General features: G+C 54.5%; 11 protein-coding genes across 11 annotated transcripts; 4 read left to right on the top strand and 7 right to left on the bottom strand.

The window, feature by feature from the left end:
- Positions 1 to 3: 3 nt before the first annotated feature.
- Positions 4 to 599, bottom strand: BO66DRAFT_319017 (hydrophobin family protein; the record flags this gene model as incomplete). The annotated part of the gene is made up of 3 exons (XM_025643631.1): positions 4 to 60; positions 116 to 204; positions 254 to 599. The coding sequence occupies 3 exons, from the start codon at positions 597 to 599 to the stop codon at positions 4 to 6; spliced, it is 492 nt and encodes a 163-aa protein (XP_025505618.1).
- A 141-nt stretch (positions 600 to 740) lies between these two features.
- On the top strand, positions 741 to 1,550 carry BO66DRAFT_48874 (uncharacterized protein). Its single transcript, XM_025653338.1, has one exon. The coding sequence runs from the start codon at positions 883 to 885 to the stop codon at positions 1,369 to 1,371; it is 489 nt and encodes a 162-aa protein (XP_025505617.1). The 5' UTR covers positions 741 to 882; the 3' UTR covers positions 1,372 to 1,550.
- A 1,996-nt stretch (positions 1,551 to 3,546) lies between these two features.
- BO66DRAFT_390642 (WW domain-containing protein) lies at positions 3,547 to 4,849 on the top strand. Its single transcript, XM_025647061.1, has one exon. The coding sequence runs from the start codon at positions 3,720 to 3,722 to the stop codon at positions 4,665 to 4,667; it is 948 nt and encodes a 315-aa protein (XP_025505616.1). The 5' UTR covers positions 3,547 to 3,719; the 3' UTR covers positions 4,668 to 4,849.
- Positions 4,850 to 5,179: 330 nt separating this feature from the next.
- On the top strand, positions 5,180 to 6,557 carry BO66DRAFT_427710 (ankyrin). Its single transcript, XM_025650366.1, has 2 exons — positions 5,180 to 5,833; positions 5,955 to 6,557. Exons 1-2 carry the CDS (start codon positions 5,608 to 5,610, stop codon positions 6,380 to 6,382), a joined length of 654 nt encoding a protein of 217 aa, XP_025505615.1. The 5' UTR covers positions 5,180 to 5,607; the 3' UTR covers positions 6,383 to 6,557.
- BO66DRAFT_448080 (putative ceramide glucosyltransferase) lies at positions 6,552 to 8,611 on the bottom strand (the record flags this gene model as incomplete). The annotated part of the gene is made up of 2 exons (XM_025651731.1): positions 6,552 to 8,344; positions 8,460 to 8,611. 2 exons carry the CDS (start codon positions 8,609 to 8,611, stop codon positions 6,721 to 6,723), a joined length of 1,776 nt encoding a protein of 591 aa, XP_025505614.1. The 3' UTR covers positions 6,552 to 6,720.
- A 497-nt stretch (positions 8,612 to 9,108) lies between these two features.
- On the bottom strand, positions 9,109 to 11,238 carry BO66DRAFT_390638 (H3 histone acetyltransferase RTT109). Its single transcript, XM_025647060.1, has one exon. The coding sequence runs from the start codon at positions 11,155 to 11,157 to the stop codon at positions 9,466 to 9,468; it is 1,692 nt and encodes a 563-aa protein (XP_025505613.1). The 5' UTR covers positions 11,158 to 11,238; the 3' UTR covers positions 9,109 to 9,465.
- A 199-nt stretch (positions 11,239 to 11,437) lies between these two features.
- On the bottom strand, positions 11,438 to 13,029 carry BO66DRAFT_427707 (uncharacterized protein). Its single transcript, XM_025650365.1, has 6 exons — positions 12,737 to 13,029; positions 12,629 to 12,648; positions 12,543 to 12,574; positions 12,421 to 12,482; positions 12,246 to 12,370; positions 11,438 to 12,168 (listed from the first exon to the last, which is right to left on the bottom strand). The coding sequence occupies exons 1-6, from the start codon at positions 12,899 to 12,901 to the stop codon at positions 11,628 to 11,630; spliced, it is 945 nt and encodes a 314-aa protein (XP_025505612.1). The 5' UTR covers positions 12,902 to 13,029; the 3' UTR covers positions 11,438 to 11,627.
- A 149-nt stretch (positions 13,030 to 13,178) lies between these two features.
- BO66DRAFT_390636 (Hid1 family protein) lies at positions 13,179 to 16,636 on the bottom strand. Its single transcript, XM_025647059.1, has 8 exons — positions 16,410 to 16,636; positions 15,722 to 16,340; positions 15,571 to 15,668; positions 15,269 to 15,511; positions 14,861 to 15,214; positions 14,566 to 14,809; positions 13,998 to 14,512; positions 13,179 to 13,942 (listed from the first exon to the last, which is right to left on the bottom strand). The coding sequence occupies exons 1-8, from the start codon at positions 16,503 to 16,505 to the stop codon at positions 13,430 to 13,432; spliced, it is 2,682 nt and encodes an 893-aa protein (XP_025505611.1). The 5' UTR covers positions 16,506 to 16,636; the 3' UTR covers positions 13,179 to 13,429.
- A 189-nt stretch (positions 16,637 to 16,825) lies between these two features.
- On the bottom strand, positions 16,826 to 18,351 carry BO66DRAFT_390635 (uncharacterized protein). The gene is made up of 3 exons (XM_025647058.1): positions 18,115 to 18,351; positions 17,782 to 18,055; positions 16,826 to 17,711 (listed from the first exon to the last, which is right to left on the bottom strand). The coding sequence occupies exons 2-3, from the start codon at positions 18,009 to 18,011 to the stop codon at positions 17,021 to 17,023; spliced, it is 921 nt and encodes a 306-aa protein (XP_025505610.1). The 5' UTR covers positions 18,012 to 18,055; positions 18,115 to 18,351; the 3' UTR covers positions 16,826 to 17,020.
- A 219-nt stretch (positions 18,352 to 18,570) lies between these two features.
- On the top strand, positions 18,571 to 20,824 carry BO66DRAFT_390634 (uncharacterized protein). The gene is made up of 4 exons (XM_025647057.1): positions 18,571 to 19,245; positions 19,301 to 19,689; positions 19,747 to 20,415; positions 20,476 to 20,824. Exons 1-4 carry the CDS (start codon positions 18,705 to 18,707, stop codon positions 20,569 to 20,571), a joined length of 1,695 nt encoding a protein of 564 aa, XP_025505609.1. The 5' UTR covers positions 18,571 to 18,704; the 3' UTR covers positions 20,572 to 20,824.
- BO66DRAFT_390633 (uncharacterized protein) lies at positions 20,795 to 22,404 on the bottom strand. Its single transcript, XM_025647056.1, has 2 exons — positions 22,073 to 22,404; positions 20,795 to 21,972 (listed from the first exon to the last, which is right to left on the bottom strand). The coding sequence occupies exons 1-2, from the start codon at positions 22,176 to 22,178 to the stop codon at positions 20,918 to 20,920; spliced, it is 1,161 nt and encodes a 386-aa protein (XP_025505608.1). The 5' UTR covers positions 22,179 to 22,404; the 3' UTR covers positions 20,795 to 20,917.
- Positions 22,405 to 22,483: the final 79 nt, after the last annotated feature.

Raw genomic sequence — 22,483 nt, 5'->3', positions numbered from 1 at the left:
CGCTTACAAGATAGAGCCGAGGGCAATGCAGGGCAGGGCAACGCCAATGAGGGAGTCGCTCTGTCGGCGAGGTTAGCAGCTGATATGGGCTGAAGGAGCGGCGGAAGACACTTACGGCGTCCGAGGGGGAGCCCTGGCAACAGGCGATGTTCTGCTTGCACTGCTGGTTGACAAGATCCTGGAGAGGGATGCCAATGATGGGGACTGTGGGTTGTTAGTGAGGCTCTGATGCAGCTATCCAAGGGAAACGTACTCTGGAGATCGAGCTTGGAGCACTGGTCGAAGAGACCGAGACCCTCAGAGCCGGAACCAGTACCAAGGAGGTTACCGAGGGTACCAGCGAGGATACCGTCGTCAATAGTGGTGGTGTCACCGGCGTAGGTGGCCTTGTTGCAGCAAGACAGCTGAGCCTGGTCACCACACTTGGCGGAAGCCTGCTTGACGGTCACGTCGTCAGGGACGGGGAAGCGGACATCGCTGTTTCCCTGGTTGCCGTTGCCGTTGCCGACACCAAGGTTGCCGTTGGCTTCGGGCTTGCTAGGCATGGCAGCGACGGTGGCAGCGAGGGCCAGAACAGCGGCGGAGATGGTGAACTTCATTGTGACTGTGGGGTTGGATTTGAACGAGAGAGTGAACTCGGATGAATTGTATGTATAAAGAACGGTAGGTCTGTAAGAGACTGGAGGGAGAGAATGCTCAAGAGAGTGATTGTGTGATGATGAAAAGAATCGACTGGAGGGCAACTTTCACCACCCTTATATAGACTTTCGTGGAGGCCCTCGAGCTCGAGGTCCATACACTGTCGAGCCTAACAAACCGGTGTCCTGCACAGCACAGCAGCAGCTGCTGCTGTTGCATCCTCCTCAGCATGCCCCTTGTGGAATGCAGAATGCAAGGACATGTTCGCCGTCCTCGTTCCTGAGGATCCATACTTGGCTTGGTCCCCACTCCCTGGGCCAAGAGCTCCCTCTGCTCCAGCAGACGGTATGGATCTGCCCTAGCTATCGCCTCTGGTTGCTTGCTTGCAGCCAGCCGGTACTGCCGCGATGCTTTCCAGCTCAGACTCGGCGCCTTTGCAGGATAACTGGGGTACATTGCAGCGAGGCCAATGTCTCATTCCTCCTACCCATTCAAGTCGATCGTCATACAATCTCTTGCCAGCACACGTTTGAAGGTGCATGCTTATGCATTTCCCTTCGTCAAGATTCTTACCCTTCCTCGTTAGCTCACAAACAACCACTCCGACCCTGGACTCTCAACAATACCTCGAGAACCCGATGGCAGCCACTTTCCGCCACCGTATCTTGTCGTATACCCTTTGCCACAAGCCCTACGGCCCCAGTCGTCCCTTCTCGTCGCCCTCACGCCTGACTCCGAAGACGCTCGTGCGGTATGCGGGTGGCGTGGCAAGCATTGTTGGGCTGGGGTCGACCCTCGAGTAAGGTTGCAGGGCATATGCAATAGCATGCTTCGAGCTGCAAGGGGTGGGGAGGTGTGGATCAAAGATCGAGGGTCTGTCAATCAATCCCTTTCCTCCTTGTTGTTCCCAAACACATACCCGGAGCTTGATGTCCATGTGGGCGGAGAGAGAGGGGGCTCTGTAGCGGTGGGAAAGCGCAAGGGGCACAAGATGACTAGTTGCTACCTAATTTCCGCGTGCAAGGACAAAGTAAACCCTGTTCGCGGAATTTCTTGCCCGTGCCCGTGAATAATCATGTTTTGATTTGTTTCAGAAAGAATAGTGACTGTGCAATCCTTTCCTTGGAATTTGGCTTTTTCGGAACAAAGAGACCTGGACCTGGTTGTCATGGGCAGCGGAACTCGGTTTCATTACTGGATTTGAGACACATGACGAGGCCGGATGGTAGATCCTTGTTTGCGGTGTCCATCCGTTGGTTGGCTGCTGGCTGCTCAGACCGCAGGATGGCTCATACTTGGGCTGAGTTGGTGAACGTACGGGTTGCAAGTTGGCGTTCAGCGGTGTATTCGATCTTGATTGTGGTGCAGTGCAGATGCTGGTTTGTTGTTCGATGCGGTTGGCGAACATGTGATCCTCTTCTTTTTTCCTCGGAGCCTGGGAGCCTGGGTGCCTTTCGGCCTCGACTTAATTGTGAGGCATCAATCAGTCCAGGTCAGTCTACAGTACAGTGGAATAGCATGCACATATACAACAGAGAGATTTTGCAAGCAAAACCTGTTAGCTCTGTAGTTAAGACTGATTACTTTGGTTGGGGCATATTCGAAAAGATTTAAATCATAGCTGCCGGTATATCATGAAGTCAGAATATCTGATGCTTGTGCACAGATAGATGTACATACATATATATCCTTCTACTCTGTGCTAATACCTCCTCTGACCACCCACTGCTCTGGTATACATTATTAATTTTCACAATTCTAAAATCGAGCCTACACTTCAACCCAGCTTTATCCTTCACAGAGCGAATGGCTGTCGAGGCAATTATGTTAGCCCACTGTAGCTGGTATCTCATTCCCATCACAAGTTTCGATATTGAAAAGCCACTCGGCTAGCAGTGCTGAAAGGTCATGTGACATATGTTCTAGATGTACTAACTTACGCAGATATCTTTCTTGTACTCACATTTCGGCAAAAGAGACCACATCTATGAAACCACCAGTAGATAAGAAGTAGCCTCGTTACCCTCTATACCTTACAAAAGCTTCCAACCGACCCAAAGCCAAGTGTGTCGCATGTTCAACGCTCATCAAAAACCCCTCATATGGATGGCCTGAGGATGCGAAAATGCAGACTCGGCCAAGTAGGGGCATGGACTGGTTCGGTCTTTGCCGATGATTAAGCCTGGTCGTCGAAGCAAGGGTGAATCTGAGCAGAACGGATGCTTTGAATTGAGCATGGGCACAAAACCCTTATACATTGCTGACCTGGTTGTGTCTCTTTAGATGTCGGAATGCCAAGGTAGTTTTTACTTCGGACGGACGGTATGGGAATTGTCGTCTCGTAGGTCGCAGCAGAACTGCAGATATAATTGGAGCTCTTGCTGAGAATTGATACAAAAGTGAATAATCTGTCGGAGCAGCTTAGTCAATAGTGAAAGATCCAGACTATGGAGTCGATTTTGTAATCCGAGAGGAACTTATGAACCTTTGACCGAGCATCAGTATATATCTCAGGCTGACCGTCATATTAGCTTTACTGGAGACTGAGCTCAAGAAATAAGTGCTACTTGCAACCCAGACTCCCTATATGACTGATACTAGTATCTCATATTCGATCACGATCTAAACCATAATTCACTTGAAAGACTCCAACAAGAGGATAAGGTCCGAGGTCATCACCTATACTAGGTAAGGTAGGCGTATCCCCAACTGCTTCCACCTCCACCAATCAGAAACCCCCGAGATCGAGACACTGTCCCGGGACATCCACTAATCCCAAACAAGCTAGCGTCTAAGCTACCCTTCTCGGGTCCGCTCCGACTCTCCCAGATGAGTAAGCGGTCTAACGGGGCAGCTTTCGCTATCAGTTTCCCCAATTCCTTCCACCATCTCTTCCTCTGCGCCGCCAATTCAGCTCCGGTTATCAGAGAGAGAAGACAAGAATTCGCTAAGAATCATATGCATCCAAAGGGTTGCTGACGCTCTCTGACTCGAGCTTCTTACGACAGAACACGGTCGCTTCGTGCATTACGCGCGCCCAAAGCAAAGCCAAAAGAAAGAGAAAGAGAGCTAATCCCAGCATGTCCGCGACGTCGCCGCAAGACGTCACGGGTGGTGGTGGTGGCGTCGCGTCCCCCACCCCGGAGTCTTCCCCGCGCAATGCAGCGCAGGAGCAGGTCACTCCTCCGGATGTAAGCACGGAAGAGACAGCGTCAAGGAAAGAGGAAGAGCAGGCGGGACAAACACAGCGGCAAGAGGAGGATGTATCCGGTCAAGAGGCGGAAGAAGGGGAGGTAGAGGGGGAGTTGCGCCACGAGCAGGACAGCTCGGAGAAAGAAGAAGGGGAGGAAAAAGAAGAAGCAGCAGCAGAAGACCAACAAGACACATCAGCTTCGGCGCCACCGTTACCAGACGAAGTGCCCCCACCGCTCCCCAACGAAGTGCCACCGGGCGACGACGATGGATGGGAACCCGTCTGGGATGCCAACGCCCAAGCCTACTACTTCTATAACCGCCTCACCGGGGTATCGCAGTGGGAGAATCCACGGGTACCAGATGCCGCCGCCGGCGCCGTTCCCCATGACGACAATGGCGACGACGGCGACGACGGCGACGAAGACGGCAGTATCCAGGAAAAGCGCGCACGCGTCCTGGGTGGCTACAACCCCGCCATCCACGGCGACTACGACCCGACGGCGCCGTACGCGCAGCAGTACGAGCGACAGGAGGAGGCGGCCGTCGCCGGCATGGACCCGAACCAGGCGTACGAGGCGGTGGGCGCCTTCAACCGGTTCACGGGCCGGTGGCAGGCGGCCTCGCAGAACCCGGAGTATCACAATGACGAGAACAAGTCCAAACGGCAGATGTATGCGTTCTTCGACGTGGACGCGGCGGCCAACAGCCATGATGGCCGCAGTCTGCGGGCGGAACGCAGCGCCAAGAAGCTTACCAAGGCGGAACTCAAGATGTTCAAGGAGAAGAGACGGGAGAAGAAGGAGGAAAAGCGCCGCGCATGGTTGAGGGATTGAGGACCCTTTTCAAAAGCCGGCTTCGAGTCGCGGTTCTTTCTTTGTTGTTATTGTGTTGTGTGCTGAGATACCTTTTCCCCGTTCTTTGACCTTTTCTTGTTGCTCGTTTCGTTTTTGTGTATCTTTTATGGTGGCTAGCTTACACTGGCGTTCTATGTACTTCACAAGATGCATAATAGAGCCACAATGGTATATATGAATAAGTTGATTAGTGCCTTGTAGAGAGGTTAACTTGTCTTGATGAATGTGTGGGGGGTTCATGCCGTATGTATGAGCATACCGGATGAGGAGGCGGCGATACAAGATAAGATCCACCGGGAATCGGGATGCCAGTCACCTGACCGGGCCTCAAAGTTCTCCCCATCAGAAGGACAATTGGGATAGCTTCACATTATCCGGAAGAGTTGGAGCCTCTCACATACTGAATCTAAAGGTAAGCCTTGCGTTGCTTTGCTGCCTTACACCTGCTATACACTCCCCAATTCAAACCATCAATTTGTGTGCAAATCCCACCCCAAAGTGAGGGGGAGGGGGGAGGGGTGTATACCGATGACAAGCAAAAAGAAAAAAAAAAATCCGAAAAGGGAAATATCAGGCCGCAGCCTGGAGGCCAGCATCGCCACTTTCCAGATGTATCAGACCAAGAAAGCAGGAAGCATGGCACTTTGAGCGTCCAGCTATCCAAACCATCCACCCAAACCCTTTTTTTTTTCTAGTCAAAACAACAACATCGCACCTTCCCGCATCCCATCCGGAAATCCTATACATAAACGCGGATCAAGACTCAACCCGCTAACCAACCTCGCAGATACCCCATTCCATCCATCATCCTCTCAACCAGAGTGAAAGCTTTTTTTATCTCCATCAGTGAAGAAAAGAACCCAAGCCAACCAGCCTTTTTGCCCGTATTAGCACAAAAGGCAAGGCCGACCCCAGAAAAATGGCGTCAACGATCACCCTCCCCGCCGACACGATCGACGATCTCATCTACGACGCCCGCTCCGGCGATCTGGCCGCCCTCAAGGAGGACCTGACGGCCTGCAGCGCCCAGTTCCCGGACGTCTCGCTGGGCGCCGTCGTGGCCGCCGCCATCGACGCCGCCCCGGAGGCCGAGGGAGGCAGCGGATCCAGCCTGTTGCATTTCCCGGCTGCGAATGGGAATATCGGTGCGTAGTCTTTCCCTTGCCCTCCTTCCCCCTTTCTGGTCCCCTTCTTGGAGTGGGTGACCTGTCTTGGAGACCCGTGTCTTCGAGTGGTGCTGGGGCTAAAACTAACCGACTGCACCAGAGATCCTCACCTACCTGCTCACCCTCCTCGCGACGGAGGAGGAGTCGACGCGCCGCCGCATCGTCAACCACCGCAACCACTCCGGCAACACGCCGCTGCACTGGGCGGCGCTGAACACGCACCTGGACTGCGTCAAGGCGCTCGTCGAGGCCGGCGCCGACAGCTCCGTCAAGAACGACGCCGGCCTCGATCCCGTCTTCCTGGCTGAGCGCGCGGACTGGTCGACGCAGGAGGAGGGAGGTGCTGCTGCTGCTGCTGGCGCTGAGGCGGAGGCGGACGCAAATGCGGCGGCTGATCCCGGGAAGATGTCCAAGGGACGGCAGGTCGTGGAGTGGATGTTGAGCGCCGAGGTGGCTGCTGCTGGTGGGGATTCGGAGACGGTGGTGGCCTCGGCTGGGGTGCCGGTTACTGGGAATGGGGATGAGTAAAAGATTTGAGAATCAGAGATTATTCCCCTTCTTCTCTCTTGTGAACTGCTTACATGGTGTTTGTATTTGATTCTTCTTTTGTATGGTTAATCCCTAGGGTCTTCTTTGTTTTGTCATGTTGTATAGAATTCTTCGTTGGTGTATGTTTTATACAGTGGGAAAAAATGTTCATTTTGGGGACGCTGTCTATCTTATGGTTCGAAATGGGGTTCGTCTAATGTCTTGCTGACCGTAGCTTGTCATGTCATCAATGCAGGTGGGATGTGGATAAGAGGCAGGTAGGTAGTAAATAGTCGCGCAAATCATACCAGTCAGGTTCGTTGGCTCATGGGTTCCCACTAATCTCGTCGTGTCTTGTTTCGATCCTGCGACGCACCCGACGGGCTGGATCGTAACGACGAGAGACCCGGTATCGTGCTCGTCGTGGCGTCGCTATCAACAATCTCGCGCACCCGCATGTCGAGGCCGACCCGGAATCGGCGGTCCCGCCAGGTCACGGTGACCCCTCCATAGAAAGCCCAGACCCAGATCGGCAAAGCCAGCACCTCGCGCCCCAGCCAAGCGGCCAGCCAATGCAGGAACGGACGACGGGTGACGGTGCCCTGGGGGGGCGGTCGCGCGAAGGACGGGGTATCCTCGTCGAGCTCGACGGTGCGGCCCGAGTGCAGCATGATGTAGACGAGCCAGTCCGTGAGGATCCACCCGAGCATGCTCAGCGCGAAGCACGCCCAGAAAGCGGGCCAGGTGGACAGCGCCGCCTCGGCCGCGGCGTACCCCTTCCTTCCCAGGAACTGCGCCAGCGCCGTCGTGAACCCCCACGCGCCGTAGCACGAGCACAGGATCGACTCCGTCCCGGGCTCGACCAGCGTCGCCAGCAGCACGGTGAACTTGCGCACCCGGAGCCACCGCACCCGGCGGGCCACGTACGACTGCACGCTCATGTGTGCCACGGGCTGGAAGGCCAGGTCCCCGAACACCATTGCGTGCTTGCCCCACCGCTGGCCCAGCTCCTTTTCCTCGCGCACCGGACTCTTCCACAGCAGGTCCCCGATCAGGTGATCCTCGCAGATGTTGTCGGAGAAATAGTCGATGCCCGGGTTGCGGCGGCGCCGAACCGCGGCCGCGGCCGTCGTCGACGGGGCCGACGGTGCCGCCGCGGTCAGGTAGTCCAGATGCGAGCGGCGGAACATGTTGGACTTGCCCACGATGCAGGGGGCGATGAGCACGGTGTTGATGGCGGTGTACATCTTCGCATGCGACGACGACAGGAACAGCTCCTCCAGCCGGCCACCCCCGGTCGTCAGGGGCCCGGCAGCGGCGGCGGCAGCAGCAGCAGCAGCAGCAGCATCATCATCATCACCACCATCCCCGCCGTTGGTGTAGGACTCAAGCAACGCCTCTTGCTCCCCCCTCCTCGTCTTTCGACCTTCCTCCCCCGTCACATCCACCGCGACAGGTAAGTGATGAACGAACTTGTACCGTTTGCCGCCTGCTGTCCCGCACAATTTATCCACCATCCGCCCACACACCCCCTTCCCCACCCAGACATTGCAATCGATAATCCAAACGATATCGCCCTTGGCTTTCCGGTACGCCCGACTCATATTCCGGATCTTCGGGTTCGGACCCAGCTCGTAAGCGGGGGGAGCAGCAGCGGCAGCAGCAGCAGCAGCATGACCACCACCGTCCTCGGAACGAAGGAGCGGATCGTCGTCCTCAACGAAGATCCGCGCGTCGGCGTGCGGGAAATCCGACACCAGTTTCTGGAGGGTCGGGTAGGCGGGGTCGGTCTTCGTGGAGATGCAGAAGTAGACGGTCAGCTTGTCGCGGGGGTAGTCCTGGCGGAAGGTCGAGGCTAGACATTCGTAGAGGTGAGGCTCGAGGCCCTTGACGGGACGGATTGCGGTGATGTGAGGGGTGTTATTGGGGCGGGCGGAGGAGGACGTGGTGGATTTCTGGGGTCTTTGGAGACAGTGTTTCCATCTAGTTTGCGGTGATGATCAGCTTTTGGTGTTGATGAATTCAAAGGGTTGCAATATTCGGTGGAAGGTCCTTTTGTTTTTGTGTTGTAACGTACATCTGATAAGTGCCCAGCGAGCAGACCAGCGTCACGGTCGTATACCAGACCAAACCGACCCAGCCCGCGACGACTGGCCATTGGATGTCGTCGCCATGGCCAGTGGCCAGTCCAAGCTCGGAGGCAAGCGAACGCAGGTGAAGCGTCAACATAGGCAGAAGCAGAAGTGGGTAGCAATGACAGAGTCATCCGACGAGGAAATCATTCTATGGAAGAGGGAAAACTGGCGAAGCGAGTGACAGCAGGCAGATGGACAGAGCACCAAACACACGTCGCGTCATGCGGCCTCGACCAGACTGCAAGAAGGTCAGTCAGATGGAAATTCAAGAGAAGTGCAGTCAGTCCAATCAGACCAAGCTGTAACCTAGCAAGCAGCTAGCTCCAGAGTACGGATACCACAGTTGGTCAATGGCTGGCTGAGTGAGGCTGAGACTCGATGCAGTTGCCGGTTTCCATTCGGGTCTCACGGATTCCGGGTTCGGCGCGCGCGCGCGATGGGGAGAGTGGATTTTCCCGATCGTCGGGCGCATCTCGTCGTTTGGCGCTTGATTGCTTGTAGTCTGCGTACTGTACCCAGTGATGTCCGCTGCCCCTGTCTAATTTCAAGTTTCATAGCTGCGTATTTCCATGTTTCAGGTAAGAGAAATGCGGTGAAGTGGTTTTTATTAAGTAGTAGTATGCTAATTGGCCTGTTGCCCGTTCCGTGGCTCTGATATTCAAATCCTAGGTTCGTTCGAACTCGGCCTCCAGTAGTTCCCTCCAAATCCTGCTAAAGACAAATAGATAATGAAAAGAAAGTGATGAAATCCCAGTATGCAGTCCCTAGAAAGGTAAAAGCGAAACGCGAAGATAGAGAAAGAAAAAGAAAAGAAAGAACAACCCAGGCTGACTATCCCAATGTCCCCAATCCTACTGTACAGTGCACAATGCCCATGCTTTATCGACCATTCTCGCTGCTCATAGTACTGTGCAAAACCATACGCCGAGCAAGCAAGTCACTCCGAGGTCACGTCTTCTTTTTCTTGCGGATCAAATTAGCTTGCAGAAAATTGACCCCGGAAGTTGACTCGGGTGTAGGAGTGGACACTGCTGCATCTGCCGGCGGTGCATTGGCGTCTGTCGCGGGCTCCTCGGCGGTCTTCTCAATGCCTTCAGTTTTGGCGGGTTCATCTCCAACCTTCTTGCGTTTTCGGACCAGTGTGCTGCTGATGAGAGTGTTGACCTCCGTAGTCTGCTGGGAAGGATTGTCGGTGCTGCCTCGGCCCAGGACCTGTTGCCCGACCCAGAGTTGGTCAGCAAGTGAGGCAATCTTCTGCCCCCAGGCTCTAGTACTGGCGATGGAGACCTCCTGGTTGAAGAAGTCCTGCTCAATCAAGAAGTCAATCGCCGCCTTGTAGTCGGCTTCGCTGAGCACAGCGTGGCCACGCCCTGCCTCCGGCCAGAAGAAGGCACTAGCGTCTGTGGTGCGTTGTGCCGTGGACTCGGATACGGACAGGGACTCAGCAGTGGGTTGGGGGGCTGCGGCATCGATCGGCTGTGCGACACTCGGGCCTTCTGAGGCTTCAGGTTGCTCCAACGAGTCAGACTTAGAATCATTGGATTGTAGCTCAGGTACTGTAATCGGCGCACGGGCTCCGGCATGTCTAGCATCACACGAGAGGGTCTTACGGTCACCGAGGACAGACCGGGAGCTGGTCATCTGGACCGAATTGACCAGCCCCGGCGGGTTGATGACAAGCCACAGGAACCCGACCAACCGTCCCGAAGAGCACTCCTGGCGGAAAGACATCATCTCCCAGAACTGATCCAGGGACTTGACGCTCCGCCACTGACCGGGCGCCAGCGAGGACTTCCCGTTGTCCCCGGACTGCGGGGGAAGCTCATCGTCGAGGTCAATCAGAAATCGCGTCTTCGGGTCATCGGGGAAGCGGGGGACCAGACAGCGCGGCGGCGCCTTGGGGTCGTCACAGAGCTGATGCAGAGGATAGCTGTTGCGCCATCTGGGGCGTTCCTGGCTGTCCAGCCGGGCGGCACTGGGGAAGAAGCCCCGGGTTTCGAACTTGTCACACCCGGGGACTATCAGGAAGGCCGTGGCCGAGCTCTGCGCCGACTCCGTCTGTCGGTCCAGGGCGTTCTTCTCGTGCGAGCCGGACTCCGGCTCGTACTCGCGGAGAATCGGGTCGAACACGCGGCACCACCATTTGATCAACCCCCGATCGTCGAGGACATGCTTGCCCGCGTTCTCGATGCTGCCGGGGAATAGATACTGGTTCTGCGCGCGCGCGAACAGGGACACCACGAGGCGGACCCCCGGTCGCTGATGCGTGCGGACCAGAAAAGAGAGAAAGGTCTGCGAAATGCGCCGGAGCAGGGAGACCTTCGGGGCGTTCTGGAGTAGATGTAAGAACCCGGTCGAGTCGGCCTTGGAGACGAAAATCGTCGTCAGGTGCGCGGTGCTGTAGATCAACACCTCCACCCCCAACACAATAATCTCGGCGCCATCTTTCCCCTCCGCATCCACCGATGCAGTCAGAAAATGATTCTCGCAGAAGGTCGGCTCGGAGGTTTCGCCCGGGGGTGCGGCGAAGAGCGCAGGGCAGGGAGTGGGAGTCGAGGAGACATGGCGAATGGTAATCTTGACACCGGCGGGCAACACCTCGGCCAAGAGATCGCCTAATTCCACGTCGACCTGAGACATGGCTGGCCTGGAAAAGACCATCGAGATGGCCAATTCAACATAAGATGTCCCAGGTATGAATTTGGAGAGAATTGCCCCGTCGGGTCTTTCTCCTGCGATATCCTTTCTCCTGGTCTTTTTTCGACCCCCTCAGACGCGTTCCATTTCACGGGCGCATCACGTGCCCGGAATCTGACTCTTTTCGTCTGCTGCTGTCAGCACTTTATCCCTCGCTTATCTCCAGAAGGAATTCGATGGAATTTATCAGGTTTAAGCAACGTCTTTTATTGAGAGAAAAGGTGTGAAGTGAGTTGCATGAGTACTTATTTTGCCTTGCACAGCGGGAGGCAACTCCCACGAACAGAAAAGATCTCGCCAAATGCATAGACGGACGGAACTGGATAAATCCAAGTAATATTGAGACTCCCAAATTTCAAGAAAGACGCCCAAAAAGCTATCCATCCTTGCCTAGCTATACATACCAAGAAGACTTAGAAGTAGCCCGCCACCGCCTCTAGATCGTCGGCGTTCAGCAACGCAACACCCTCCTCGAGCAAAGTCCTCCAGATATTGTTGCGAGTACGGATCGGATAGTAAGGGGTACCCCAGTATCGCGCTCCAATTCCTCTCTTCTTCGCGGCTGCGATTTGCGCGCGGATGGCCTGGGTTTGAGTCTCATCCAACTCACCATGCGAAAGAGGACCCACGGCCGCCACGAAATTAGTGGACGCAATTGGGGAAATTAGACCGGTTACATCGGCGAATTGACCCTCGCCGAGCTGGTCAAGGGGTGCATCGAAGAAATAGTCTCTGTTTGCCACCGGTCCGACCAGATCCAGCGGCGTGTTACCGGTGCCTATCACCGTGACCGGTCCTTCGGTGATAGTCGTATTGTCTTTTAGAGTGGTCAAGTAGCCACGAGCACGGAGTGGCTCCAGGGCCTTGATAACTGCATCCAAGGTTTCAGGTCCGGAGGTCTTCAGGTCAATGAAGAAGTAAAGCGTTTGTGAGGTGTCAGTGTCGAAGACACCGCTGGCAGGAGTCAGCGCAGGCCACCACTGATGAACCATTGATCACAGAGCGATCAAGCGATAAACAGGGGATCTTACTTTTTCGTGGGCGACGTCACAAATCGAGACGTGGGATTCTGGCGTTGAAGCACGTCCAAAATAGGGTTGATGTAGAGCGACTCTAGTGTTCGCTTTTCAGTCAGGGAAGACTCATCGTGGCCGACCTATCCATGTCAGCATCGGCCCGACAATGAAAACGCCCTAGGGGACAGACATAGAGGGTGCCATTATACAGCCACACATCGGCTTCAGTCGATATGCATCCTTGCGATAGGCCTACGGATATAAGTCACTAAGGTGCCATAGACCGGATCATTGAAGACCATCCATACATACCCGAATAGAAAGGGATATCTCTCCAGTAGTCACTGGCACGAGGTCAGACATCGTACCTGCTTGGAGAATCGTCGATGCTGGCTTACTTGTGTGAATGGACTGGGATCTGTAGCCCCGTTAGAGTTGCTTTTCATGACACCTTTCGCAGTGCAAACCCAAGCATAGCATTGTGAATAAAACTCATAGGAACTTACAGGCATGACCCCTCTGGTGAAATCGGTGGGATACCCATACTCGTTGCTCATGTGGGTGTTCTTCAGCACGCTCTGTAGTTCCGTCACCGCGCCTGCGGCCTCCGTCGGAGAGCCAAGGAGGAATGCGGAGGCCGCAGCAAGCAGCAGCGATCGGGAAAGCACCATTGTATAAATCGAGAGCTGTCTTCCAAAATAAAAGTACCTGTGGCAGTATCCAAACAAATGGAGGAGCAAGACAGTCTATCTAGAATAGAAAACTATTGAACAGACAAGGAACGGAGGCTGGCGTTCGGTCCCGTCGGAATTGTTGTTGATCACAGAAGCTGGGGACAACTCGGAGAAGCGCAAACGGCCAATTGCAGCCTCACGTGGTGGTCCAGCCCTCATTATATCAGCCATCAGACAGCGCATAACATCATCCCAAAGCTCGGAAAATAGGCGCTTATAAGCTTTACTATCTATTATGTCAAGAACTAATCGGTAAAGAAAATGATCAACAGGTTTAAAAATGCTTCGAAGGCCAACACGCGTGTAAAGAATTAAGCCAATCGTGCAAACGCTAATCAGGTATCATCTAAACCATAGAGTTCATCAATATAACGAAAAGGAAGCTAATGCATCTAAGCGAATCAAGGGATCCTCCCATTACGACCAATTGACTGTGAATATCCAGCGGAGCTTTGTACTCGTCCCTCAGACCTCGCGAATCGAAGGTGGCCGAGAGTTGCTTTGAGAATCTTGCGTACTACTGCGTCGGAGACTCAGATTGCCAATGCGCTGCACCAGATTGCTACCCACTGCATCGACAGCACCCTTTGGCGCCAGCAGAGTAGGTCCTTGCGCGGCCGCCTCTTGTACCTTGAATAGCTTCACTCCGGTGCCATTCCACACTCCAACAGTGCCAGGTGTAGCACCTGACGCGGACCCAACAACCATTTCGCTCGAGAAGATGAATCCCCAGAGCAAAGATTCATACCAACCCATGGAAAGGGCCGACCATTCGAACGAATGGACACGAACGGGCGAGGGCTCCGAGACGATAACCTGAATCATTGGCTCCTCCACAAAAGTAGGGAGATTAGTGATCAGCGTGCGTGCTTCTGGGCTGGAGGCAGACTGAAAAGCTGAGTCAGGCACGCGGGGCATGATGGCTGAAATGATGGTGAGAATCGTGTGTAGCGGCAGCTCAGGCAACCATGATTCAAGCTATGAGTTTCCAGTCAGCAAATAACACGCTCCATGAAAGTGGGATCGGGCTTACCCAGGTAGTAGTCGGTGTGAATCCACTCGAGGATGCCAGGAAGGCTGCCGACATACTGCTCTGGCTAGTCATGCTGTTCTGTCTGGAGAAGGTGGGCTGTCCGGCTGGCATTTTGCCGCGTGCCTTTTCAGACATCCCTCGAAGTTGAAGGGGCACGCTTTCGTCAACGACAGAAGATATTGATTGCCGTCGAGAAGTCGGCACCGATGAAACCGAGGAAACGTCATGGGACGGCGATTTCTGCGCCTCACCTTCATCGTCGGAGTCATCTCCGCCAATTGCGAAGGGACTATTCTCTTCCGGAATGCGACCCAGCGATGCGCGTGCACCAGAGGGAGCTTGCGTGTCTTCTTCAGTCGGTGAGAGGACAGGGCTTGCGGCGAAATCATTTCCTCCTGACTTTCGCCGCTCATTTTGGCGTTCTATCTCTTGCTGTCCGCTCTCAAGCGTGAATTCGCGCACAGCCTCGAAGCGTCTCCGATTCTTGAGAATAGAATAAACAAGATATGGGTTGTCTAGATCGAGTTAGCAAGTCAATCGAGACGAAACATATGCAAGCGTATCATACTTGTGAATTGGTGCTCGAGAATAGAATTGATCGACTCAAGCACGGATGCTAGAAGGACGTGGTTCGTTTCGTTAGCGAGAAGGAAGCTGGGCGCCGACATCGAAGAGAACAACTGCAGCAATTTTGAGCAGGACGCGGGAGACAGATGTTCAACATGTGCAGCAATGTTGTTGATAATTGCCAGTAGCGCGGGATAGACAGCCGTCAATTGTCCTTTGCTGGCGGTAATCAAAGTATGAATAGACTATACCGCTGTTAGTCTCGAATGTGCGAGTACGTACGAACAAGGACATACTATGATCAGGTAATCTGCATATGAGCCCTTGAAGCCTGGGATCCGGATATTTTGCGGAAGGGTTTCTTGAGCTTCGAACTTGAGGTTCAAACTCTTGCCAAAATTGGGCTCCACACTCATTGTCTGCAGAATGAAGATGCACATCCTAACCACGCCCTGCTTGGAGGGGTCGGATTTGTACACGATGGCATAGAACAGACACAGGATAATGAAATCGTGCGAGCGGTTCGAATCGATGATAAACGATCTGAAGCGTTTGTTGCACTGCAAGGCCTCCCAAAACAGAATAAGCATCTCGGGTGCCCATTTCACAGACTTTTGACTCCCGGGAAGATAGGAGTTGGTGACTTGCATCTGCACATTGAGCTGTCAGCAACATACGTACTGCAAGACGAATGTAGAGCTTACTGGCTGATTCAGGATTCGGGTCATGCCATCCACGAGAAATTGAAAGTCTTGCGGCCTATGCAGCCTGCCGAAATAATGGCGGTAGTAATTCTTCGGAGGGGCCCCGCGACCGTCCTCGGGCACTGGATATAGAAGGAGCACCAGAAGAAGCTGCAGGCAGTAGATGACCAGGATTTGTTTCGGGTCTTTCCACACGACATGGTCATACGGCACTCTCCAAGATGCAGGGTTGTATTTGATCGCCTACACGCCAATCCAAGTCAGACACAGGCCTGTTTCGTAGCAAATACTCAATGACTTACCGTGTTTAGCAACGAGCACAGCAGAGTCAAGACTGCCTGCTTGTCGGGACAAGTAGTGATGTACGTGATCGCTCTCACACCTTGCACAGGGAGTAGATCTCAAGAGCAAGTCAGCATGAGATTAGCGTCAGATGTAACCGCCGTGACTCACTTGAAGGCATGTACATCGCTTTCCCGGTCAGAGTCAGCAGTAGCCGTAGGACCTCGCAGCGGTTACTTTCCAGCTCCTTGGTCGACCCCATTGAAGTATTGCATCCCACTCCACTTTGCCAGATTGACCAGGACACTTTAGTCTTTGCAGATGATAGCTTCGGGATCGTAAAGTTGGTATAGAAGAGCAGGTCGAGGAGGGTGTCGATCAGCTCCTCAGCGAGGGGCTTCGCATCCTCCAATTCAGCAGCCCGCGGCGAGGCCTGATCCCGCTCTTCGGCCTGTGCTTCATCGAACAATACTTCTGGTGCCACTTGCGCCTCGCGTGTCTTCTTCTTGCGACGGGCCCAGAAGAACTTCTCCTCCCATTCCTCCAGATGCTCCGCCTCGTAGATGTATGGGAGCAGGCGGGTGAGGATGCGGATACAGTTGAGCGCATCGCGGTCGGGCGCGAGCTCCGGGTCTGGGAAGGAAGGATGGTTTTTCAAAACAGTGAGGCGCGAAGTGACGGAGAGAAGGAGGGTCTCGAAGTTCGATAAGGCATGGTCGCGCGTGCGCCGAATGTCGGCCGGGGTGAACAGGCTGAAGACATCCTCCGTCGACTCTGGGAGCTCCCAGAACTAATACCAGATGTGTGAGTTTAGACATCATCATGCCTTCAGAAAGCCTCATAGAGCAGAGATACATACCCTGGTCCAGTAGGGATCGTCCGCAGCAATGTCCTTCTCCTCAGACAAACGGAAGATGCCCTGCTTGAAGACTAACTTTGACTCGGAAGCTCCCATCGTGAAGCCACCATGAAGGTTACGAGCCTATCAACCTCATGCAGTTGAGTGATATGGTCAGGGAGGGTAATGCTAGGTGCGAAAATGGTTCTTTCAAGAGAATTGCTTTGGGACGTAAGCCCAGTAATCCGATGCCGCGTGTGAATGGACTTGGTGGCATGTTGGCGTTCGGTCTTGGGTCATTGCCTTGGAAGCGGGTACGACTAGGCCCGCGGAGACCCGACGATCAATCAATCAATCAATCAACCATCAATAACCCGGGGTGTCCTTCTACCTATCTCTGTCTACTTCTACTGGCTGTAGTCTGGAAAATTTGCGATCGCTCTTCTAAACGAAATAGGACTTGAATCTAAAATACAAAATGTAGCATCCCTATGCTGATAACGGAGTCTAAAGATCCGGATGCACCCCGCTAGTAATAGCGAACAAAGAGATAAGGAAAATTCATGAGTTTACATCACCTCCCCTGGCTGCTTCACCTCCACCCACTGCCGCATCCGCCACCAACATCGGCCTTAATAACTGCTATTGCTTGCCGACAGTCGCCGACTTCTTTCGTACAACCACTTGTTGCTCAAACCTAAATTCGCACGCTTACCCCCTACAGGGGATGGACTCGCGGGTCCAAGGCTCGACATGGTTGACAACGACATAGATGACATGGTTGAAATTGTCGATTCTTTGAAGGACGCAGTGGAGTCTCTAAAGGACGCGGTAGAATCCTTTAAGGTCGTGGTCGAATCTCTGTAAGGCGAGAATGATGTGCTCCGACCGAGCGGCGATGAAGATCCGAAGCTCGGTCTCCGTCCGCTTTCTTTCCCGCTGCTGTTGACCAATTTCTGGAACAGCGGACTAGGTGAAGGGGAGAAGGCAGGTCCCGAGGATACTCTGCGACCGGAGGCGCCAGCACTTGCCGACAGCGGGGATCCAGATCTACTCGCTGGGCTCGCGCCACGGGATGTAGAAAGACGATATTTAGGCGGAGTAACATAGCTTGTACCGGGAGTCAATGGCGGTGTAGCAGTGGGGTCCAGCCCGAGAAGCGAGCGTTGGGTGGGGGTCAGAGGGATGTCGGAAAGGTCGTCCTTCGGTCCAAATAGAGGATACAGCGCAACGAGGATGTTGAGAACAAAGATCACGCGCAACACGAGGAGGGAAAGATCAGGATAGGTAGAGAATTGGGTGATATGTTGAAGCCAAAGACAACTGTAGAGATCCTGTTAGAAGTGTCCCCGAGCCCTACATGTTATCACCACGTCACGACTGCACAACTTACTATGACTTGATAATATCCCCAAACACACAGGTAGCGAACAAAGCAGCGCCATTCCACACTAGCTTGTTGATGTTGCGATCTCCAAATGTTCCAGCATTCTGTCGACGAACCACCTCATCCAAGTGAGGGTGACGCCATTTCCCGGGCGTCTGGCTTTGGTCGGGGACTGGTACGACTGTAGATGCAGCTGTTGCAGCTTTGGGGGTAGAGGGAGGGGCCGAGGAAGCCATTGGAAGATACCACGATGAGATGAAGTGGTGGAGTATGAATGAAACTGTCAAGAATGAGCACAACCGCACAAACTAGGATGGGAGTGAGAGGAGATTGACTTACCAAAAGGAATAGGGAAATTGGTCGTTGGGACTTACCTGGATGTCAATTGCGCACGGGGGAGGGGGCTGGATCACATGGATGGTTGTTATAATCTCCGATTAAAAGCCTACGACGAAAGTCCAGACAGGACCATAGTCGCAAGGGAGTACGGAGTAGCAGAAGAGCCCCTGGGGGATGAAAGAGGAAGAGGGGAGGAGAGGGGAGGGGAGGGAGGTGGAGTTGGAGATGCAGGGCGATTGATTGTTTTGGGTGATCGGTGCACCGGCCTTCACCAGGTCAGGAATCACAATGGGCAACCACAAGCGCCATTGCCGCGGCGGCGAAGTTTTCTATCGGACTTACTTTACCGCCCGCCCGCCCACACGCGCCCGCTGCCGTTCCCCACATCTGGCATCATAGCCTACCAGTGGTCCAGTAATGAGGTAGCCTTAGTACGTAAGGAACGCAGTCAGCTGTCAGCTCTCAGCTCACCATCAACCACACTCTTCCCATCTTACCAGTTCGCATCTCACTTCAATCTTCAATTATCCCTTTACAACTTGTGCCTGGCATATGTGCACCCTGAATCTGAGAGAGATTCAACCTCAGAAATGGACTCCGAGTCGTCCATCGTCGCCAAACTAGACGCCGTCGTGGCGGAGCTACTGGCCGACTGGAACATAGCCTCGACTGTGATTGCTGGTGGTATTGTTGCCTTTCTCATCTATTCATTCGTCACATCGCAAGACTCAGATATACATCCCTTTCTCCTCGCCCGGCAATCGAGCGCATTCCCCGTCCGGCACCCAGGCCAATCTGCTCCGTATAGAAGTCTCGAGACTCCGCATGGCTTTCCTCTGCGCACGGGACTGAACGTCAAGGACCCCGGGGCTCCCAAATGGACCAGTGGCCGGAAAGGTGACCTACGGGATGTCTGGAAGACTGCTGTCCGCGGATCGGTGGAGGATAACGGAGCTGTGACCGGCAAGCAGGGCAAGATCTATACTGTGCTTGGAAAGAAGGCGATTGAACACTCCTTGGATCAGGTCACTCAGGAAATCAACGTCATCGGAACCCGCCTACGAGATTCCAAGGTAAAGACTGTGGCGGTCTGTTTGACGGATTCGGTTGAACTCCTGGCTGCTATCTTCGGTTTGGCCTCCACTTTCCCGATCCTGCCGTAGATTCATCGCTAACAACGCTGTAGCTGGAGCTTTCTATGACTTCAAAATTGTTATCATTCCCCACAATCTGAAAGCGGAAAGTTTGTCGGAGCTACTGCAGAAGTCGCAAGCGGATTCCTTGATTGCTGAAGCTGGATCTCTCGACTTGTCATTCGTTGCCAAGGATAACAAACAGCTGTCGCAAGTGATTTGGGTCGCCAAGCTCGGAAGCCGACACATGGACTGGAATGATGTGCCCCAGGACGTGAAGGGGACGTTGGAAGTCACCGTTTGGCACGAGCTGGTGGAAGAGAAGAAAGAGCTGGCCTGGCTTGAAGTACCCGACTATGATCCGAGCACCCCGACTCCTTCTGTGACCACTGTTTGGCCGTCCAAGTCCTCTCAAGGCGACTTCATTGAGTACCAGCCGGAGGTAAAATCGTATCGCATCTGTCATTTGACGCTGTCTGGTCGCTAACTACAAGGATAGAACTTGGCCTCAGGAATCGCCGGCTTGTTGTACTCTCTCCCCCGTCAACAGCGTTTCGGCCCTAACGACGTGGTTCTCTCAATCGACTCCTTTTCTCGATCGTACCCCCTGTGCCAGATTATGGCTGCGCTGTTCGCCAATGCTTCTGTCGCCGTCAACTCCGTAGCCGGCGAAAGCGTGGACTTTGCTCTTGCGACTGTAGGAGTTTCTCCGACGGTTATTGTTGCATCGTCTCGCACCATGTCTGATTACCACACCAAATTCATGAAGCCTCACTCCGGGCCCGTATCTTCCCTCGCGCGTTGGATCCAGGTGCGAAGCTTGGATGCTGGATACATGCCGTCCCACGGCTTACTGAGTCAGCTTGCCAACGTTGGGCCCATGGCTGAGCTCTCTCTTGACAGACTGCGTCTTCTGTGCATCTCGCACCGGTTTGACGCCGATCCCGAGGTTCGCCTGGACTTCGAGCAGTTGACGGACCTACGTCTCTTCACGGGTGCGCGTATTGTGTATGCTCTGACTGGACCTGGAATTGCCGGTGCCGTGTCGCAGACCAACGTCTTCGACTACAGACGCTTCGAGGGCGCCAGCCACTTCGGTGCGCCTCTTAGCAGCGTCGAGGTCGTTTTGACAGGGCTGTCGGAGGGTTCTGAGAAGGAAGAGGGCCAGGTAAGCGCAGACAAACTCCGTACCATTCTTATCGACGCGTGTAGCTTACGCACTCCGCAGATTTCTGTAGCCGGCCCTTCGGTCGTCTCCGGCAAGACAGTGCTACCCGTGCAAGCTCGCTTGCGCGACGACAACACCTTGGAGCTCTGCGCCTGAATTACCTGCCAAGCGGAGGATGAGCGTTCTTGCGTTTTGAATTGAGGACTTTTGACTCTATATGCATTGCATCGCCCCAGCTTTTCCTGTGCATTATGTTTTCCATCCGGCACAGGCGACACAGAATGACTTTTACACCAGCATCGTGATGAACGACTCTGGATTTTATGAGTATAGTCTAGGCTCTGTATGTCGATGAATTGAAGAAAGGGATATGCATCTATTTTTGAATACACAATATAGCTCCGAGCGATTCTGAGAAAAGATCATGGTAATGTACAAAAAAAAGGGAAAAGGCATAGACAAGCCTGGCGGCAAATTAGACAAAACCGATCCTGGCTTTAGATCAATTAACTAAGGCCGCGACCTGCCGAGAGCCCCGTCCGGGCTTTTGCCGGGCCAACGTTGGGGCGGCATTCTTCTGGATCTTGATCCACTGACGCAGGGCCTGCTCGTGCTTTTGGAAAGCCTTCAAGGTTGTGGCGCTGAGGGGCAACTTCTGGGCCAGCCGGAGGGCGTGGAAAATGGGGACATTCTGCTCCAGGCGCAGTTCGGTCTCCTGGTAGTTTCGGTACTCTTTCTTCTGGATCCTCTCGGCCGCCGCGAGGGGGTTCTCGGACGAAGACGCGTCCTCGGCGACGTTCGTGGTCACGGGCACCTTGATCTGGGGCGGGTTCATGTCCAGGTGGAAGCTGTGCTCCAAGCTGGCGAGCAGACGGTCGCTGTAGGCGCGGACGAGGCCGTCGGCGTCCTTGCCGGCGAAGCGGTCGAGGGCGCGGGCGGCGCTGAGCTCGAGCAGGACGGCGATGACGGCGGGGCGGCGGCGGGCGTCCTGGCTCAGGAGGCGGTTGGCGTGGCGGGGCAGCGACATGACGTCCACGAACTCCTCGGCGAGCGAGAGCAGGCGGTCGAGCTCGGGGCCCTTGAAGCCCTCGGCCTGGGCGCGCAGGTGCAGCTCGAAGAAGATCTTCTCCACCAGCCGCGGCTCCCGCAGCGAGAACCCGGTGGTCTTCGCCTTGGCCGCCTCCAGGATGGCGAGCATCGCGTTGTTGCGGCCCGCGCGCCGCACCACCATCTCCATGTTCAGCTTGCGGTTCACCTGGTGCAGCGCCGTCAGGAACGCCGGCAGCACCTTCCAGTCCTCCGCCGACCGCATTCGGCGGATCACCGCGTTGGCCTCCGCGTTGCGCGGCTGCGCCGTGAACTCCATCGGCCGCAGCTGGTACTCCTCCTTCTCGCTGATCGCCACCGTCACCGGGTGCTCGTCCAGGGTGCCCTGGTGCTTCTTCCGGTAGATCAGGAGCTTCTGCTGCTCCGTCAGGTTGAGCGGGATGAACACCTCATCGCGGAATTTGTTGAGGCCCGGTTTCAGCTTCTGGGGCGCGCGCTTGAAGGTGGGCACTGGTCCGGGGAGGGTGAAGTTAGCTTGGGGTTACTTTCGTAGGGTGCGGTTTCTCTTGTGTCATCCGGGGGAGATTGGGCAAAGGATCAGTTGCAATACCTTTAGTGAGGTACGTGCGCTTCTGTGAAAAAGATCCAACAGCTTGACCGAGAGTGCTTGCGTTCTGGCAGCGCAATAGCCTGCTGCCCATGGCGAGCTGCGCCATTTCGATATGTTGTGGTGGTGGTGGGATTGAGGTGAGGGAGACGTTTCCGTGAGGAGGAAGATAATGCGTAATGTCCAGCAAACTGGAATTGACTCGGAACAACGAGATAAAGAGGTGCACACGTTCCCCAAAGCCGCTAAGAACAAACTCCGACTTGAGGATTTTCAAGATAAAATGGAAATGCAAATGCACTCACTCCCTTCCCGATTAATCGTGAAAGTAGCAGCAGCGGCGGCGGCGGCGGCAGAAAATCTCCCGCATTGAACAAATGGGCGGACGACCCAAACAGGCAAAGGGCGGAAATT

This window comes from Aspergillus aculeatinus (genome assembly GCF_003184765.1).
Source record: "Aspergillus aculeatinus CBS 121060 unplaced genomic scaffold BO66scaffold_15, whole genome shotgun sequence".
Lineage (NCBI taxonomy): Eukaryota > Fungi > Ascomycota > Eurotiomycetes > Eurotiales > Aspergillaceae > Aspergillus > Aspergillus aculeatinus.
The sequence above is the reverse complement of the archived record's forward strand: the minus strand, read 5'-3'. Positions and strand labels throughout refer to the sequence as shown.